Genomic DNA, 19,740 nt, shown 5'->3' on the forward strand with positions numbered 1-19,740 from the left:
ATGATCACAATCACACTCACTCTCTGTCCTGGGACACCAGCATTGCCTGCTTCTCCAGGTTTTCCGGGATCACCCTAATTTGCAGGAATAAAAATTACCATTTTTAGGTTTTGTTTTCAGCTATTAACGTGTCTCCAAACGGTTACAGTTACGCAGACCTTGGGTACTAGGTGCAATACTCACACTACTACCCTTTGGCCCAGGAAGGCCCATGCTGCCTGGCTGACCTCTGATTCCTATTGAACCTGCAGGACCAGGACGTCCATCTTCTCCAGGGGCACCCTACAGAGAAAAAGTATTTTCTACATGAGATTAAAAATATTATTTATTCACATAAGCCTATTAAACTCTTGAAAATGACTCCCAGTGTAACTAGAGCCCAACCAGCTCTGACTGAACTTAAGAACAACCATGAAGTGACCAGATAATCACTTGAATTACTTCAGCAAAATAATTTCCTTAAATGGAATTAAAAAATTGGATACATTTTGTCACAGCTCAGTAATTGAACCCATGCTGTTTCTCAGGAATCACAGATGGAAAAGGTCAGCGATGAAGGCAAACGTCTTTCCAACATAAACCAAACAATCATAACAAAAAAACAGCATTTAATGCTAGAATGTTCCGTTTTAAAGTGAATATATCAAATGGTAGTTAAAACACTTTATCTTATATTGTTTACATATATAGAATAATATTAATGTAGTTTGGTGATACAGTTATCATTCAAAGCATCTTTAAAGCAGACAGAGCTCTAGCCACACTGTTGGAGCTAAGCAAATATGTAATTGTTATAATCGAGCCATTACATACAATCATTTTATTGTTCCCCAAAACAGACACTTAGAAAAAATATTTAGTTCACAATGATTGAAAAATATTGCAGCAACTGCTAAGCAGACACTGTTATACAGACAAAATTATAGAAACATTAATTGCACTATTTTTGGAGTTGAGAATCCAAACTGAACACTTAAAAGAGAAGACGAACCTTCAGAAATCAATAAAAATCAGGTTAATAACATAATTTCAATGAGTTGAGATCTCTGAATTACTGTGAAATTAGCTGAAAAGACAAAGTTTTCTGTTACTTACCAAAGGACCAAGTTTTCCTTCAGGGCCTTGAACACCTGGATTTCCCGTCAAACCCTAAAAGTGAAAATAATATTGGTGTTAGGTTGCCCATGTAAGTCTAGGACAACAGAAAATTATAAATTAACCCAAAAGATATGCTCAGTTACTACCATTGTTAAAGCACTCAGATATTCTTCACACAATTTTCCTTTCTGCATCCAAATTCCTCATCTTTATCTTCAAATTACTTTACAGCTTTATCATCCACTGTCTTTGATGTTCCTTTTTGCTATTCACCTTTTTCTCACTTTTACACCTCTTGAACTTCCCACAGATTCATCTTTACTTCTGCCAATATTACCCAGTGAACTATATCACACCTTGTTCTTGATGTTTCTTCTCTTGTTTTGTGACATTCCATATTCTCCCTACATCTTTTTCCAGAAAAAAAGTCTCTTGATGACATGCACCACTCAACTATATAAGTCATCAATCACCAATACAATGAAGGTTTAAGTTTTAATTCATATTAGCTGTGGTAACTATGTGCTTTACAAGCACACATCCTTAAATTGCATTAGCCAGTCTAAATCAGGGCTGTTTCTTTCAGAGACAAACGGAACCTGTGCTTTCCAACATCAGCAGAAAAAAAGATGACAGGTGTTTTGGCCTTTACCCTTTAAGTAAAAAATAAATGAAATAAATCTGAAATAAATCTGTCCTTGTACAGCAGCTTCTTAATTTTACAAAGTGATACCTGCAAACTTTTGAAAATGAAAAAAGTCATGGCTTATAGTGTACTGTTATTAAGTACTTACCCTTGCACCCGGGAGGCCAGGTTCACCAGGGCGCCCAGGATCTCCCTGACCCCCTTTAGGACCAGAAGAACCTGCAGGCCCACGCTCTCCTTGGGCACCCTACAAAGATACCAATAGGCTATTTGTTAACAGGTGTAACAGCCACAGTAAGAGAAAGTCAAATACAATAGATATCTTTAATTAAGGATTTATTTTTTTGAGAATAGAGCTCCAAAAAATCAATATTCTATCATTATTACTTTTTTTTTTTTTTTTTTCCAAATTTCTACTCTTCCATAAAGCAAGCTTATACAAGGACTTCAGAATCCCTGTATTTTTACCAAAAAGTTAAGAATTAGCAGAAACACTAGACAAACACATAGGTAAGTCATTTCCCTGCAAATGTTACAGCAGTTAGGAAAAACACAGGTAAGTTGATCTGGTCAAGGGACAAGCTAGAACAACTATACTATACACAAAGAAAGGCAATTCTTCAAATAATCACTTATTATAGAGCAATGTGTATAGCAGTATAGCAGCACAAAGAGGTCAATGTCTTTTATCTATTCACATCTGAGCTTGAGGGAGCATTAACTCAGGGGCGTACAGTGAAAGCTAAACATAAGAGCAATTCAAAGTGATTTTCCCAATACATTTTTAGTCTCAAAACATTCAGACCCCTTCTTGGCATTTGCCAATTTCTTGTGAATCTACTTCCAGTGATTTTGAGGATCTGCCCACTTATCCAGAAGCATATGTTTTTAATGGAACACTTTCTTTCATATCTGCATGTATGAAAATTTTTTTTTAAAAAAAAGACCAAATAATAGACAGATACTTTTATTTCATTTACCTTTGGTCCAGGCAAGCCATCAGAACCTGGAAAACCACGGTTTCCAGGAGCACCCTAGGGAAAAGCCATAGATAGATTACTGCCTTAATTTTTACATAACATATTGTAAATAAAGTATTTGGTTTCTTGTCTGGAGGTAGGTACAGTTTATTTCTTTATGATTTTCTTAATTCAGTACTTTAATCTTGTTTTTTCTGGGCCATTTGTAGTGGTAAAAAAAAAAGAAAAAAAAGCATGCTGACCAGCCTCTTTGAAAATGGGATGATCATTTGTATAGGGGTTAAGCACATCATCTGCAGATTAGCTCATCATGTCTCCAAACTATTACCATGCTGTACTGTACACTGAATTCACAAATTAGAATATCCACTGCAGAAGTAATACATACTGACATGGATTTCTTTCCCCAAAAATAGTACTAAGAAGTAAGATCAATTCAGGATGCAAAAAACATCTTCCCATATTTTTATATCCTGAGCTTCAGAGTATCATTTTCAAAGAGATTATGGTATGTTACAGAAGACAACATCCTAAAGTCACTAATCTGGTACAGAACCAAGTCGTAGACATTATTTGACTACTGTTAGGAAAATAAAGTTTGACCACACCCACAACCAAAGTCTATGAAAATTAATGGTTAGGTCAAGATCAAAAGCTTCTCAGATTGTCAGTGCCTCTCTCACAAGACATTCTTCTGGATTGCTTACCCTCTCTCCAACAGGACCTGGTGGACCTACTGACCCAGGATCACCTCGAGGGCCTCTTTTCCCTTCTTCACCTATAGGACCAATGGGACCCTGTGGACCTTGCGGACCCTATTAAAAGTAAAATATGTTTGAAAATTCATTGTTAAGCTCACCACTGCTCTTATTGAAACAGATTATCTTCTAAACATCATAAACATTGCTTCCAAATAAAGGAAGAAAGAAAATATAGTTAAGGTTTTGATTCAGTTAAAAAACATAGCATTTCAGGATCAGTTTCTCTCTTTTTTCATTAATTATTTATAAGCAAATTATTCAGTAAGAAGGTCACTATGAATTAATTGTACTTTAACTGTACAGTTTGTCAATACTCTATTATTACTACTATATTATTATTATTACTCTATTGTTATTATTACAGTGCTTATTATAACAATGTTTTCTCAGAAATTATAATTTTTAATTTTATTTATTATGATCAATTGAACAAGTAGCAAAAGACTCAAAATCTTGAAGAAATTCTCAAAGAAACAAGAATCCAGTCAGTGGGTAAGGAAAACATTATTTTATCTGCATAGTGTTTTTGGTTTTTGCATGCTCACTTAAACTGGTGAGAAAGAAAAACTAAAGATAGGTTGACAAACGAAACTGAACCCAACTTTGCGGAATTACTTTTCCTCCTAATTCACATGGTTACTGCATGAAATTAGCCATGTTCCCAAAGAATAATTCATAAATATTAGTTGTGGGATAAACAGCTATGCATACCATACAAGTATAGAGGTATTTATATTATTTTAATAATTTGTATATATTCAGCTGCATAAGTATGAAGTGTATTAAATGTATGTTTAAACAAATACTTTTTTATTATGATTAGCACACAGATGTGTGTGCTTTTAAACGTCCAGAAACAAGTGGGATCCATTTCTTGTGTGATGAAGAAATGAGAATAAAGTAATTCTGACTGGTACAGAAACCTCAGTAGCTGCTGGTTTCTCTGTCTTTGAGTTCTTTGAGGCCTATAAGGGGTGGGATATTTATAACATTTTATATAACATTTTATATAACACTTTACCATTCTTTCTTTATACTGTCTAGCCAGGTTCACTTTGGTTTGTCTTCCACAATAAGTATTTGACAAACAGAAGTAATAATGAGAAATAACATCAGAAACGTCTTGAAAACTGTACCAGTCTATTCCAAATACTCCTACAAGCCTTTGTGATTCCTTTTCATTTTACAAAGCTTATACTTACTGGTTCACCTTTGGGTCCTGCTTCTCCCTTGAAACCTGGAACACCAGGGTCTCCCTGAAACAAACAAACAAACAAACAAAACAATCCCATGATTAACACCTATAGAGTTAAAACTCTGCATAAATAATTTGATCATTTTGGATTATGTGATGAAATAGAAAAACATTCTCTAGTTTAGTAACTAGTTGTAGGTAATACAATAGGGTATTTTCAATGGTCTCTCTTTCCCTTTAGTGTGTTTATTGTGACATTTGCACAAAAACTTTAGTGAAAAATTTTAATTTGGGGAAATAACAGTTACTGTTTTTCAAAATTTATATAGACACACTTAGATTTCTAAGAAAGCCATAACAGTATTTTGGACATGTAGAAGACTCACAAGATCTGACTCTCAGCACACTCATTAATTTATTTAAAGGATCCTTACTGTTAATCACTGATTTAGTTTCATGGAGTGTCACATTTGCTAGATATTGTAATTTCCATGGTAACTAAGCCATCATTACCGGCTGCCCTCGAATACCAGGTGGGCCAGTACTGCCTTGGGGTCCTGGGGAGCCAGGTGGACCTGATAAGCCAGGAGGGCCTCCAGTGCCAGGAGATCCCTACAAATAGAAATAACAGCATGGTAAAGAAAAATAATAATATATATAAGGAAATAAAATAAAGCCACTTATATAATTTCTTCAGCAAGCCATGTGACTACTTACAGTTGGGCCTTTAGCACCTGGGGAACCATCTGTCCCTTCAGTACCCTAAAAATAACACACAAATCATTAAAATTAATTTTAGTTAGGGGAAGATTGATAACAAAAGCAGAAGATAGCAATTTTCTGCACTTTACAAGAGCAGAAAATAAAGACTATTAAATAAATATATTAGCATAGGATCTGTTACTTGTGCAAATGTAAATAGTAACAAAGTGGGCAAGTTAATGTGACTTTTCATCTTCATATCTTAAGCTTTAAAGTAATTCTAGGATTGAGACTATACCACACTGTGCAACTTGAAGTTTTCCAAGCTTTTTTAATTGAATTATAAAAAGTTGTTTTGAACAAAAACAGAAAACAAATAAATGATACATTTTCTTTTCTGAAGAAAAAGTAATTTGGGCAAAATTCACTGTCTATCAAATGGGGTATTAAAATTCCCTATAAACAGGCAACATGCACACACTTAACTACTGAGGAACTCAATTTAATATACTTACTGGAAGACCTTGTGATCCAGCTGGGCCTTGTGGACCTGTTTCACCTCTTTGTCCTTGAGGGCCTTCAGGACCACGAGGACCTGTTGGACCTGCTTCTCCCTAAGACATCATAGAATAAAACCACTGGAGATTATTTTGATCTAAATAGTAGCACTTCAAAGTAACTAAGGAGGAATACTAGGTTCATAAGACAAAAACAACTCAGATCTTTAAATACTTCATTATCCTTAAAATATATTTTTACTTAATTCTGCATCAATGTGAACATAAAACTTCAAAACTACAAATGGATTTTTTTTCAATGTATAAAAGGAAACTTTCTACAGAGGAGCAACGCTCTATCCGGTGGCCTAAATCAGATCAGATATTTTAGACAGACATCTCTATCTAAAATCCCAGGACAGATTTGCAATTCAGAAGCTTTATTTTAGCTTTGTTACAAGCATTGACATGTGGGAGTAACATTTGTTTTTATTTTGCACAGTACAAATTAACCTGCTGTTGCAGCACGATATTATATATTAAACAAACAAATATATATGCATACATGCAATACTCTGTAATACTCTGATTGTCAAAGGTTATGCTGATCAGAGTATGATAGACCAAAAAAATGATCACTCCCAGCAAAGCCTTGCCAGGGTGGACTGGATCCTCCTCCAACAAAACAATTTCTTCTGAGATCTCCTTTGAATTTTATTTTTATTAAGGAAATTTGAATTTTGGAATTGATGCTATTAATATTGCATCTTCAGAACTCAAGTGCACGTTTTCAACATGTAGTCTGCTTAGCTTGTATAAGTTCAAAGCAGCTATTCCAATTTACACCATCTGATGGTCAAACTTGAAGGTAGCTCCTCCTTTTCAAAAGCTTTCGTTGATTCTTCACATGACAGTTTCTCCAAATATTTATTTAGATATTTAGTACTGTTTAGCCATACCAAACCATTTTATTACATGCACTGAAAAGGCTTATTATTTTATTGTATATGTTATGTTAATACTATTATTAAGACACGTTTCCAAAAAAAAAAAGTTTCATGAATGTTGCCAGCTTTATGACAACACAAAACATCTGCTGAACTTGGCTACCTGGCTAATTGAAAAATAATTTTTTTTTGTATAATTTTATCCTGTCATGTTTAAGAATTGGAAAGAAACAACTAAGAGCAGTTGGGTGAAGGGCAATTGAAAGAAGTATAAGGAAATTGTGTGAGTCATCTTTTCTATCTTTGCAGACTTATTCTCAAGACTAGGAAAAAAATAATTGAGTAGTTTCTAGAAAAACAAGAGAGGAAATTCCCACAAACACAGCACCAGAACTAGTGAAAGTTTTCCATGTTAGCCCAATCACTCAGAACCACAAAAGTTTGAAATCATCATTTGAATTATTGCAATAATTGTGGTACATCTCTGTTGGGGTTTTAGGCATTTTTCGTACCACTTTAGGTCATCTCAAAAACTTGTTGGCCAAAACTGGTCACCGGAAGGTGCTGCTTCCATACTAAGTCTTGGATTAGTCATAACAACTCAACTTGCAGAACTCATCTTGTTATTCTTTAAATAAACTGCACAAGATTTTGGGAGCATAGTATAACAGTTATCTTATTATCATCCTGTAGTGCAAGTTAAAGTGAAAACAAAAAAAAATCTTAATTGTGGTGAGTTCTAATTATTTCATTTGACTTCTGATTTCCATCTTCTTTCTCAAGAATATCAAGACTGATTTCACAGCAATTCTTATTGATCTGAGTACAGGTCATTATGGAAACACTATATAGTCCAGGGTGATTCTGTGTTGCTAAACATACTAAAAGGTAGTTTTATTTCATTTATTTATTTACTTACCTTTACACCAGGAGCACCTGGAAAACCTGGAGAACCAGTTATGCCAAGTGGACCCTGTAAAAGATAGACACAAACAATTCCACTGTTTAGACCATACAGATAAGTATCTAATCAGTGGGTAAATACGGTTCTTGGATTACATATATTTTCATTGTAAAATATTTTTCATAACAAAAAATAAATAACATTTTTTTTCTGAGAGATATACACAATTCTATGGAATTGTGACGTTTTAATAATATATTTACTGAATTGTAAGCAAATTTGCAGCTTGATTCAGCTATTAATGTGCAAATTGCAACATACACTAATCAAAGTTATTATAGCAATTGTTTTTCAATTTTAGTTTTAATAAAGTCTTATTTTCTCTTTCTAGGTTTATATTACTGTGGTATGGCAAGGAAAAGATATTTGTTCAGTGATCACAATTTGTCCTGTAGAAAGTAGCCAAGGAGAGTTTCAATTCTTTTAAACATAAAACACTAACCTATAAAAAAGAGAAATACTAGTCACTTCTCCACTGAAACCATTGTGTTGCTAGACAAGATTTTTGAGGTGAAGAATATGACCAGTAATAATATAATTAAAGGCTGTGCAACTGCATGTTCATGCTTCCTACTCTTCTCTTCCATTGAGATTCCCAAACTCACAACCAAATTCATTTGCAAACTTTAAAATGCAGGGTTTGTATCATGTTTTCAAGGCTATACAGACAAAGATGTACAGCAGGAAGTGTTTATTGCTTGGATTTTTTGTCCAGATATAGGCAGATATTTCTGGAAGAGAAGGAAAGGCTCATTTATGGCATACCTTGAAACACTATTCCATGCAGAGGTCATCTTCAGTTCCCAAAAGCAATACAGAGGAAAGTCTGACAGCTTGAGCAGACCACACTATTGATGTCGCTACACTATTTCTAGTTCTAGAGTCAAATTCTTGGTGTTTTATACTGCAGAGCACATGTGCACCTTATGGTTGGGCATGGATGCAACCAGCTGGACTTGCATTACACGGAAGACTGGCCAAAGTCACTAGACAGCAAACTGTAGATGCATATACTGTAGCATGGTATGATGCTAACCCCATTAAACAGAAAGGCTTCCTATTGAGGACCTTCGAATAAATTTATAAATCATTTCCCTTTCCATAAAGCCTCTTGTGCTGAACAATATATTCAACAGACAAACATTTCTGCTGTATTTCTGCTGTAGATTCTGTGTGGCGGCACACAGTGGTTATAAGTATTCATTACAATTCTGGCCTCCCAGATGATTCCTCTCTCTTTTCCTGATTTTCGCTCTTTTTGTAAAATATGATGCACACTGTGAAAAAATGTTCCATGTAGTGAAGCTCTGCTGACAAACTTAATAAGAACAATTTGTACCAGAGAGTGTTAATTACAGACAACATTTCTGCCATGACCTCGCACTGGATTTCTACAGAACTGATGTAAGAGCTCAATAAGTATAATTCTGAAAACCTATGTCCCAGTTTATTGGGACAAAATACACATCTGCCAAATCTCTCTGTCATTTCAAGGAGAATTCCAGAATTAGGGGAGACCACTGTACTGACTCAGATAACAATGCATTTCATTAACTCTTCCTCCAATAAGAAACATATGCATTAAGAATCAGTATCTCCCTTGTGACTGAATGGGAATTTACCAAAAATGTTAGTCAACCAATTATCATATCCAGTGAAGCTGAACTCATATTTTATGCCAAATAAAAATTCCAAGCTTCATGTAGAATGGCTTGCCTTTTAACTCTATTTTGCTTTCAGTACTGAAAAATCTTTTCACTGTTTCAAAGCTTCTTCTAGTAAGTTGCCCTTTTTTGTGATACACTTAATAACTGAGTTTTTAAGCCTTTAGATAAATACTTATCTGCTTCTATTCCAGTTACTTTTTTTTTTTTTAAATGAAGTTTGTCAGAAAAGTGTTCATTAAGATGACATATATAAAATAAATGTTTCTCAGGGCTTATATCACTATGAAACAAAGTCTCTACAGAATGAAATTTTAATTGTGGTCAGGTGTGTTTGGGGATTGGTTCATGATGGCTGCATCAACAGGCGGAAACTGTCAACTGCATCCCAGAAGAGATGCTTGCAAAACAAACGCACACACAAACAAAACTCCACATTTTTAAGGTGTGAGTTGGCCTAGCACAAAGAGTATGAAATTGTCTTAAACTTCCATTTGCAAAAGCAACACATAACTACTGAATAACTGGTAATAATCACACTGGCTTCCTCATACATTTGCTCATGTGAATTGACTCAAATGCAGCTTGCAAATGCACTGTCATATTGCATCATAGGAACAAAACACCATTTGGTATGCTAACACCCACACTTTAAACTGCCACAGTCATACATGTATTCAGCTCAATTGCAATTATGTCAGAACTTCCACGGTCATGCATACCAGGCTTTCTCAGTAAGACACTTTTTAGCAATTTGGAAAATGTTCACACACATGCTGCTGGTTCTTCAGTTCAGTGTGTGACAGTCTATAATTAAAAGTCTGTCTTTTACATGTTTTGTAATGGATTAATTGCAAGTATCAAGTTTTGCTATTGGTGAGTGCATTATCTTGCTGAGAATGGGTATAACCTCATTTGTCAACTTTATATGGAAAGGAAGATAACCTGCAATTATAAACTGTTGTACATATCATTAAGACAATTATAGCCCTAAAACATGGATACTACTGCATAAAAGCAACAAAGCATCATCTCTCCAGGGAAGGTGCTGTATCCTACCCCTCTGCAAATTAAAACCTTTAGATGAAGTAAAATACAGAGCACTGTTTCTCAGCACTAAAGCTACAGTCAGTGCCAGAACCAGGAACCAATTACAGATATTATAGCGACTCTTTCTTTTACCAGCAACTACCAACAGGCATTTGTTTCTTTTGGTGATGTCAAAAGGCAAGTGCTAAATATGAAGTGAAATAAAAATGTGATTAAGAAAGAAACTTACCATTGGCCCTGGCTTCCCAGGCATACCGTGCTGGCCACGTCCACCCTAGATATGAAAACAGAGAAACATTTGTAAGAACTTTTTTTTTTTTTTTTTTTTTTTTTTAAGTTGTGGTAACAGCCATACAGACTAAAGCATTCAAACAAATGCTGGATTACTTTGGAAGAAATTATGCTTACTTTAAGTAAACAGATTTGTCTATTAAATTCAGAGAGTATGATATTTTGACACTGTCATTGTATGGAACAATACCAAATTGAGCAGAGAAATGTCCTGGGGAGAAATGTAAGAAAAAAAGCACAAGCTTTTTTTACACTAGATGTAAAGCAACAGAGAGAAATTTCTACTCAAATATGGTCTCATGTCAAGGCTAATCCCCCTTTTTGCTGAAAAGCAGAATAATTTTTAACAAGATTGCTTTCTTGCCTGGAGTTAAATGGTAATAGTTAATATAAATTGAAAGCCTAGATTTTCATTTTAATCTTGTTTCCAAACTTTTTTTTCTCTCTTTTTCAAGAGAAAAGCCATATTGTACAGAAACAAAGTAGAAATTTATGAATCTCAGAAATAAGTGGGAAATAAGTGGTGGGAGGATATTTGGTTACATGGGCAATTCTATCATGAGAAATTACCATGCAGCTAACATTGTCTTTTTAACATTGTTTTTGACTTCTGAAATATGCATTAATCATTTCACCCCAAAAACTCTGTCCAGTCTATACTTTCTTAAGCAGAAGTCACAATGGAAGTGACTAGCAGTCACACACACACACACGAGAGAGAGAGAAAAAAAAAAAAAAAAAAAAAAAAAAAAAACACTTCCAGGCTAATGGCTTTAAAACAGACGAATTACAAGGAAACAGAATCAAGACCCTACTTACAGGGGCACCCTGTGGTCCAATTCGACCTCTCTCTCCTGGCATTCCTCTAGGTCCCTTGAAGAGAGAATTAAAATAAATAAATAAAATCAGCATTCAAGAGCTCATCATGGTAGAATAACAAAAAGTAGAAAACACAGCTCACTTGAGTTTTCCTCCATAGCAGAGGGGATGCTCCCGCTCCCCTCCCCATCCCACCCCCCTCTTTTTAATCCATCTTTTTCAGTTCTTTTTACTTTTTCTTCAAAAGCCTTGACTTTACTTTTCCTTCAGAGAAGTTCTGTACTGTATTACTCTTCAGCACTTTTCTGTTCCACCTTCTTTATGTGTTTGTAACAAGAACATGATTAGTTTCACTGAGCCTACAAGCACAATAAGAACAGGCTATGTGAACGATGGTTGCAAAAACCAAGGGCTGTGTTTTTTTCTTCCTGCAATTGTTCCTTATCTTGTTCTATGGCAGGAAAGTAGTAGCAGCTTACATAAATCCTTGCAGCCTCACAGGCTTGCCCAGTGGAAATTTAATAGACTGCAATTTCTCTTTTCCTGCTCCAACAGTATTTCTCATTTTAAACACATCAGAATAAATTCTATATACACTCACTAGGGTCAATAATGCAATCTCATTTACTATGGCTCATTCACAAACTAGGTTCCACTTCAGGGACATTGCATTCTGCCTGACACAAGACAGTGCTTCACAGAGATGCCATTAACTGATATCAGACAGGTGCTTTACATCTGTAAGCACTGCTGAAAGTGGATTTTTGAAATTTTATACTGCTTACAGTTTTCCAAAATGGCATCTGAATGAAATCTACTCTGAGAAAAAGTTTATCTATTTTTATGCCACACATGCATATCCTCACCATAATCTCATAACCTCCCAAATCCTCTCTCTGTGATTTTCTTACTTAGTGCATCTCTGATCTAAATTATTCCATTTCTATCACAGAATGTGATAACCTAATCCATATGAAGCATCAACACACTGGAGGGGGAAAAAAAAAAAAAAAAAGGGAAAAAAAAAAAAGCAGAAGAATTTAGTTACCCCTAAATTTCCGTGCATTGGCAAACAACTACAAAACCTACATTCAAATTTCTGTTAAAATCTTCCAATTTATCGTAATTATTAATTGTTGCCTGTGAATTGCAAGGAAAACCAACTTATAATGGACTAAAACTACTCTTAGTTCAATAGAAAACAAAGCCTTAATAAGGAGAAAACTCAGCATCAAGCCATCAAGTACAGATCTCAAAACCATAAAATTCCTGCATGCACTACTGGCAATAACATGAACAATCTTAAAAACAGTTCTGTGAGTAATATCCACTACATGTGACACTCACTAGAGGACCTGTTGCACCCATGGCACCTGTTGGTCCAGATTCTCCCTAGAAAGTGAAATGAAACGACACAGTTAGAGGGAACAGGTTAGAAGATAAGAGAGCTACACGTCTCATTCCCTTCCTCTGCACTTATGTTAGACCTAAGAGGCAGATTTGCATAGTTGTTTGTGCACATCACACCTACTCCAAGGACATCATTTCATATACCCTTGGTATACAGGAAACACTGTCATCTTCTTCTCCCCCGGTGTTCCTATCTCTCTCTTTCATTTTCATTTCATTCATCAATTACTGGAGTATTGTCAAGTCCAATGTTTCAGCTCTTGATGCATCCACAGAAAGTGGTAGACAGTCTTAGCAAAGACATCTCATCTTAGATAAGCTTTCAACTCCTGATTACACATTTAAATTTACATTTGTGGACGATTCCCTTCATTTACTACATTTTTAATCTGAAAGAATAGGTTTAGCCCATCTATGATGATCACCTTCAGCAAACCAAAATGTTTCAGTATTGGTACTGATTAGCATGAAAAATCCTGAAAAAAAAAAAATCTATGCTTTATTAAAATAACTTTTAATCCATCTTGAAAATATTGAATGCAGCTGGCTATCCCGTGTTGTCACTGCTTTGAGCTAAAGTAGTAAAGGTGATCATCAGTGAGGGTCAAAAATACTAAGAGAATAAAATTGTTATGTGAGAAATATTTGGTTTGATAAACTCTGCTCTCCTCTGCAACACCTGCTTCTTTTAAGCCAATCTAGTTTAAACCTACTATGGTAACCTAAAAGAAGAAAGTTAGGATTTAATTGCTTTATTTTATTAACTACAGAAAATATTAGAAAACTGTCCTCGCCCTGTTTTAACTTTGTCTGACCCAAGTCACTACAATCTGATGATTTCCAAGGGAATTCAGAAAGCAACGGAGCAGTCTCTCAACCAGTTCCCACAAAACCAACAAGAACCATATAGTAGCCAAGCGGCAATGTGTACGGGCTCTTTGCTAACAGAATTTACTGTCTTCAACACTGTGTAGGTGTCACAGAGAGACCTTAGTTAATTCACCTCATGATACTCTACAGGACTAAAACTGAGCCCCAAGTGAAACTGTGACCAGCAGTTGACTCAAACTCTCTCTTCCTGTACGGAGCCCAGACATGCCAGTTTATAATATTTGATGTGGATTGAATACACAGCAAAAATAGGCAATGCCATATAGCCTCTCCAGGAAAAAAGTAACTCTGTGCAAGTACCACTCATAGGAGAGGTTACAAAGCTTTGTTCTAAAGATCTATTACCTTTCACTATTTTGGCATTTCAGAAGCCATGCTTAAGTGTTTAGTTCTTTGAGCGATGTAAATACCTTTGCTCCAGCTGCTCCAATTTCACCTTTTGGACCGTCAAGTCCTTTCAATCCCTGTAAATGTTATATGGAAAGATTATATTGGTATACACACACACACAAAATTTCTACTATTGTTAAAATAATTCAATGTTAAAGCCTTAAGAATGGACCTGAGGTGGCAAGAGCAAGAAAGAAGGGGGAAAAAAATAAAAAACAGATGGAAAAGGGGAAAAAGTTTCTAAACTTTTTCTAAATGGAAACCATTTGTACAAGGTACATTTCCTTGGATTTAGTTTCCTTTTTAAAACAAGAGTTTAAAAAAAAAATCCTAAAACAACAGGGATGAGGCTCTGAGCCATAGGAAACCTATTTATTCCTCCCTGAAGTAAAGTTCTGGCCAGAAAACTCAGTAATTTGTAATCAGTCCATCTTGCAAACATATCCACCTCTCGAGTTCCCCACCCTACCACAAGACTTGCCAACAAAGTGAGAGAACTGTCAGGTTTGTGCCTCCTGAAGCTTGGCAGGGCTCACGCAGGCTTCTTCCAGATTCCCAGAACATTTGAAAATAAAGCGAAGACACAAGAATATAACATGGAGGTCAGCTTAGCTGGGAATAGCACTGATTTTCTGCAAGGCCCTCTTTCTGTCTAGTGGCAGTGGTTCTGCTGTGATTGGCAGGACTAACAGTGTAGTCAGATTCACCACAGATACAAACCAAGCTGAATGTCTTTGCACTGAAATTGTCTTGAAACGTTATGAATAAGGAGAGGGAAACCTTGTTTCTTACCCTGTGACCCTTAAGACCTGGAAGACCTGGAGCACCAGGAAAGCCTCGAGGCCCCTAAGTAGAAAAAAGGAGAAAAAACAAGAACAACAAAAGTAAAACACCGATTTCTGCAGATAACCCCAGTAATGTTGCTAACAGGGAAGACAGTAGTTACATTAATAATGATATTCCTAGTACTCCTTCAGCTTGGTGAATAATACAGCCAAGTATAGAATTTGAGAGGATCACAGATAATACAACATAACATCCTATGAAGCTAGACAATCCTCGAGTTATATGCTTTTTCACTGATACCAAAATTTTTATAACTTACATTGGTATATGATCAAACCTTAAATTTCAACAAAAGTAATGAAAAAAAAAAACACAATGCTAGATCAAGTTTTGAAGCTTTATATGGAGAATCCTTAATTAAACAGAAGTCAAAAATCAGTTATCGTTTAACATAATACAGAAACTGAAGCCAAACTGCTAACTGTACATGTTATATCAGAATGTATCAGACAGATAGCATGACAAAGAGCAATTAAAACATACCTAGCATTTAAAGTAAAGTTGCCTTGATCTTTAATTTCTACCAAATTTCAGAATTTCTCTTTCAGGAAAGGTTAAGTAACGAAAGGGGCTTTTTCACTTCAATGGCAGCTGGGCATTTCCACCTCCCCCAGCTCTCCACAGCTGTATGGACTTACAACTCATTCCTTGTCCAAATACACGTTTTTGAAAGAATTACTGATCTACAGTCTTTTAATAAACAAAAAACATGTACCAGAAGGAGCCTCTCAAACCTATCTAGGAAACCAACACCAGAGATCAATTTTTTCTGCTTTGAGAGGACTTCACTCCCTGTGTGGTCTCATTGCAACCAAGGGCACTTCAGTCATGATTTTCTATTCAAGAAAGCGCATCGGTATCTTGCTTAGTGAAAAGAATAAAAATTGAGTACCTCTCAACCAAAATTTTCAAAAATAGCATATTTCATGCATTTTGGAATACCGAAAACTCATAAAGATATATAATAGAAAATGAAGCACCGTGAAGTAACTTTGAAAAAGAACATCTAAGACCTCAGCATGAGAGAAAAGCACTTTATATATGCTCAAGCTGTTTCCTTGTTAGCATTAAGAAATGTAAGAAAGGTCTTTGTAACAAAAGTCTTTCCCGTAGTCAATTATGTGGATAATATTTGATCATAAGGTTCAGTTGGAAATCACTCCAGAATCTACAGATTCCTAAGGGACAAATTACTTCATAAAGGTATGAATTTTCTGAAACGAGTAGGGTAGATTGCTTGAAGTTACTTATACTCAGTGAGTTTCAGTGAAGGACAATCTCTGTCACTGTACAAAGCCTAGCATGTAAATTTGAAATTGTACAAATTATGCTTCTTTAGACAGAACAGAGCCCATAAAACCAATTTATTCGAGCTGTGCTCAAGCAGGGGTATATGTATATCATCTTATACAACCAGGGCAATCAAACGAAGCACACACATGGGACAAGTCACATGGTAAGCAGGCAAATCCTGCCCGAGGGGAAATACTCATCAGACATACCTGTAGAAGTCTATGAGGCTTGTCATTGATCAAGGCATTACACACTTCTCTGACATACCAACTGTGTAATCAATGCTGTTCTATCTGATATTGTGCAATTGCAGCAAACTCTTAGTTAATTTTTGTGGGTGTGCAGTAAAAATACTTCTTTCCTTCATTCAAAGGTCTTTTGATTTTAAAGAGAACACAAATCCTATTCTCTAGTAGCTTGTCATTGTAGAAAGAATCTGCAAATCTGTTAAACTAGATTTATCATGAGCAAAGGGAGAAATACTGTTAGAAGTTACTAGCTAAAAATTCCCAGTGCTTCAGTCCTTCAGGATGCTTTTACTGTACCCTACTCTCCACAGTATCCTCGGTTGAGGATAACTATGAGGATAACTATGTTCTCTCAAATCAACTTTTCCCAAGATTTTATTAGAGGCTTTAAATGCAGATGATGTTCAATAGCATGCACTATTCTAAAAACATATGAAGTGAAGATGATTTTATTGAGCAAAAATAAAACAGCTTGATCTGAACAGAACACTCTGCAGACTACATTAGCCTCAAGCAGCTTATAAAACACTGTGTTTTATAAAAGCTTTGGAGGGAAGCTTAGGAAAAAATGCTGCCTCATTAAAAGATCATTTCTTTCTCTCTCTAAGAGCTCATATCTCCCGTTGCTAACAAAATTACCAGGCAAAAGCTGTATGCTTGAAAGAAAAGGAGGCAGCTTAAGAGATGATGTGTATCAAGTGGCTTCCGTTCTGAGATGTATCTGTCCCCTTTTTGGCCACACTACAGCTCCCTTCAAGGTGCAGAAATGGGACGAACAAAAGCAGAATTCATAATATGAGCCAAAATTATATGTGATGATAATGACATTTTAGATATAACTGCTTTCTCTTATTTCTAAAGTTAACCATTATGAGTACCCTCTGCACTACAAATACATGTACCTACTATTCGGAAATCCTTAATCGCTTTTTCATACTGAAAATAAATTTTACTTATAGTTACAATGCCATTCCTTCTTTCCCTGTCCCTCAGACTGACTGTTTGAAAGACAGACATTGCCACCGTAACCTGACATCATTTTATATCTCTCAGCACTGTTTGCACATGACTGTGAATGACTATGTGAAATACTGGGAACTGTACAACTTGCATGCACTGTCATCTGTTTTATGCATATTTCATCTATGAAATAGTTGAAACATGCACCTATAAAACAACTCGCAACATTAACACAAGGGCCATTGAATCACTTATTTGTTTCTTGGCTATTACGCTGATCAGGATCATTAGAGTTAGATGACACAAGTACTTCAGAAACTGAAAGGGCAAGCTTTGCACTTACTGTTAAAACAGATACTGGTGACACAATTATTATTAATTACTAAAATGTAAATAATTATGTTCTTACTGGAGATCCTGGGAATCCAGGCTCACCAGATTGTCCTGGTCTACCGGGTTCACCCTAAGGAAAAAAAAAAAAAAAAGAACATATGAAAATAGCAAATATAGCAAATAAAATTATCTTACCATTTTCTATTCAAACAAATAATGACATTCAAATGTCCTATTTCAGCACATCAGTATTATAAATTTTCTCTTTACTGTAACAACGTCAATGACATAAATCAAATGCACACTTGACTAACAATGTGCATTAGGCATGTTAATTTAAAAAATGTATTGAACAAAGTTTTGTGGAAACTGAAGATTGAGTCCAAAATGCCTCTCAGCATCACAAGGTGGCGCTGCAATGTGGTTTTCCTGGGAATTAACCAGGCAAACTTTTGCCATCACTTTGCTGAAAAATTAATTTAAATTTCATTACAAGCAGCAATCTAAAACCGTTTGCATTATAGCTCATTACTTCTACTCAAAATCTGTTTTAAAATGGGTATAATTCAATTCTAAGTCAGTAACTATTTTCTCCATGATGCAATAGGAAATAAAATGTGGTAGAACTAAACAAGCATATTTTAAGAACTATTCAAAGTCCTCCACAGCCACAACCAAATATTCCTTTATGTGAATCAGTTAGTTCAAATACTTCCAGGGCACTGGGCTGCAGGAATATGAAAGGCTTCAGAAAAACAGTTTCTGGACAGAGACACAGTAAATCACATCACAGATGCAATTAAAGTGCCCCATACAAACATAAATGGAAACGGAGCAAGTTCTTCAAGTAGTATTGAGATTTAGTTTCAGTGCATTGAGAGTTGAGAATAAACTGTTTCCAAAGATTCTTATGACTTCTTGTACAGTTTACAGGAAAGCAAAGATTACAGAAACTGTGGTGATTTCTACATTAAATCATCTGGCTCCTTCAGGTTTCATCTCACTTCTCAGTAACAATTTACAACTCAGATAGATTTAACATGCTTTGCAAATATATGTCTAATGGAAAAATCTTAGGTTACTGTTGTGCATTACATATATATTTATTTATATCTGTGTATTATACATGTAATATAAATATATATGTATACATAGTCATAAAATCAGTTATGGATATAATAAACTATTAAGTTTTTATATAGTACAATTTTATTGTCCTGATCTGGGTAAATGTTATCATCACATGATCCCAAAGAGAGGAGGTGCTGCAAATTGCTCCCTAGTAACTGCTGCATACAGTCAAGCATGTGTCAAGGTTGATTTCAAGATAGATATCTTAACTGAAGAACTGGCTGAGGCAAGAAACAATAAAAACACAGTGTTTAAACCACAGGTATCATGGTAACATGTAATGAGAAGAAAGGATATTCTGGGAAATATCCATTCCTACGGTTATTGTTATAATACTGCAATAATGAGAAGTATGATTACAAAGAAAAGGAAGTAGAAAAGAGTAGCTGTGACAGGCACATCTGCTGGTTAGTCATTGTTTCAAAGAAGCCAATATTTGTTTTATTAAAAATAAAACAAGAAAAGAAGAATAACAAACTTACATCTTCACCAGGTTTGCCTGGAGGTCCTTCTGGACCGCGAGAACCAACTGGACCCTAAGGAATAAATATATTTGTTGAGAAGTCAGTTTAGACATCACTAAAATCGCTCCATCTGAAAGTCTTGCTTTACAAAAACAAGCGT

At 35.3% G+C, this 19,740-nt stretch overlaps 1 protein-coding gene across 1 annotated transcript in view; it reads right to left on the reverse strand.

Annotated features, from left to right (window-relative positions):
• The window catches only part of COL5A2 (collagen type V alpha 2 chain), a 100,516-nt gene that overhangs the window by 19,592 nt on the left and 61,184 nt on the right, over nt 1–19,740 (reverse strand). The window contains exons 11-28 of the mRNA XM_068686489.1: nt 19,599–19,652; nt 18,062–18,115; nt 15,098–15,151; nt 14,326–14,379; nt 12,962–13,006; nt 11,615–11,668; nt 10,734–10,778; nt 7,746–7,799; nt 5,898–5,996; nt 5,398–5,442; nt 5,194–5,292; nt 4,688–4,741; nt 3,432–3,539; nt 2,725–2,778; nt 1,893–1,991; nt 1,096–1,149; nt 184–282; nt 21–74 (exon numbers count right to left, since the gene is read on the reverse strand). Of these exons, the coding sequence (XP_068542590.1) occupies nt 21–74; nt 184–282; nt 1,096–1,149; nt 1,893–1,991; nt 2,725–2,778; nt 3,432–3,539; nt 4,688–4,741; nt 5,194–5,292; nt 5,398–5,442; nt 5,898–5,996; nt 7,746–7,799; nt 10,734–10,778; nt 11,615–11,668; nt 12,962–13,006; nt 14,326–14,379; nt 15,098–15,151; nt 18,062–18,115; nt 19,599–19,652 (1,179 nt within the window). The remainder of the gene's footprint in view (nt 1–20; nt 75–183; nt 283–1,095; nt 1,150–1,892; nt 1,992–2,724; nt 2,779–3,431; nt 3,540–4,687; nt 4,742–5,193; nt 5,293–5,397; nt 5,443–5,897; nt 5,997–7,745; nt 7,800–10,733; nt 10,779–11,614; nt 11,669–12,961; nt 13,007–14,325; nt 14,380–15,097; nt 15,152–18,061; nt 18,116–19,598; nt 19,653–19,740) is intronic.

The sequence above is a fragment of the Anas acuta genome, chromosome 6, assembly GCF_963932015.1.
Source record: "Anas acuta chromosome 6, bAnaAcu1.1, whole genome shotgun sequence".
Taxonomy (NCBI): domain Eukaryota; kingdom Metazoa; phylum Chordata; class Aves; order Anseriformes; family Anatidae; genus Anas; species Anas acuta.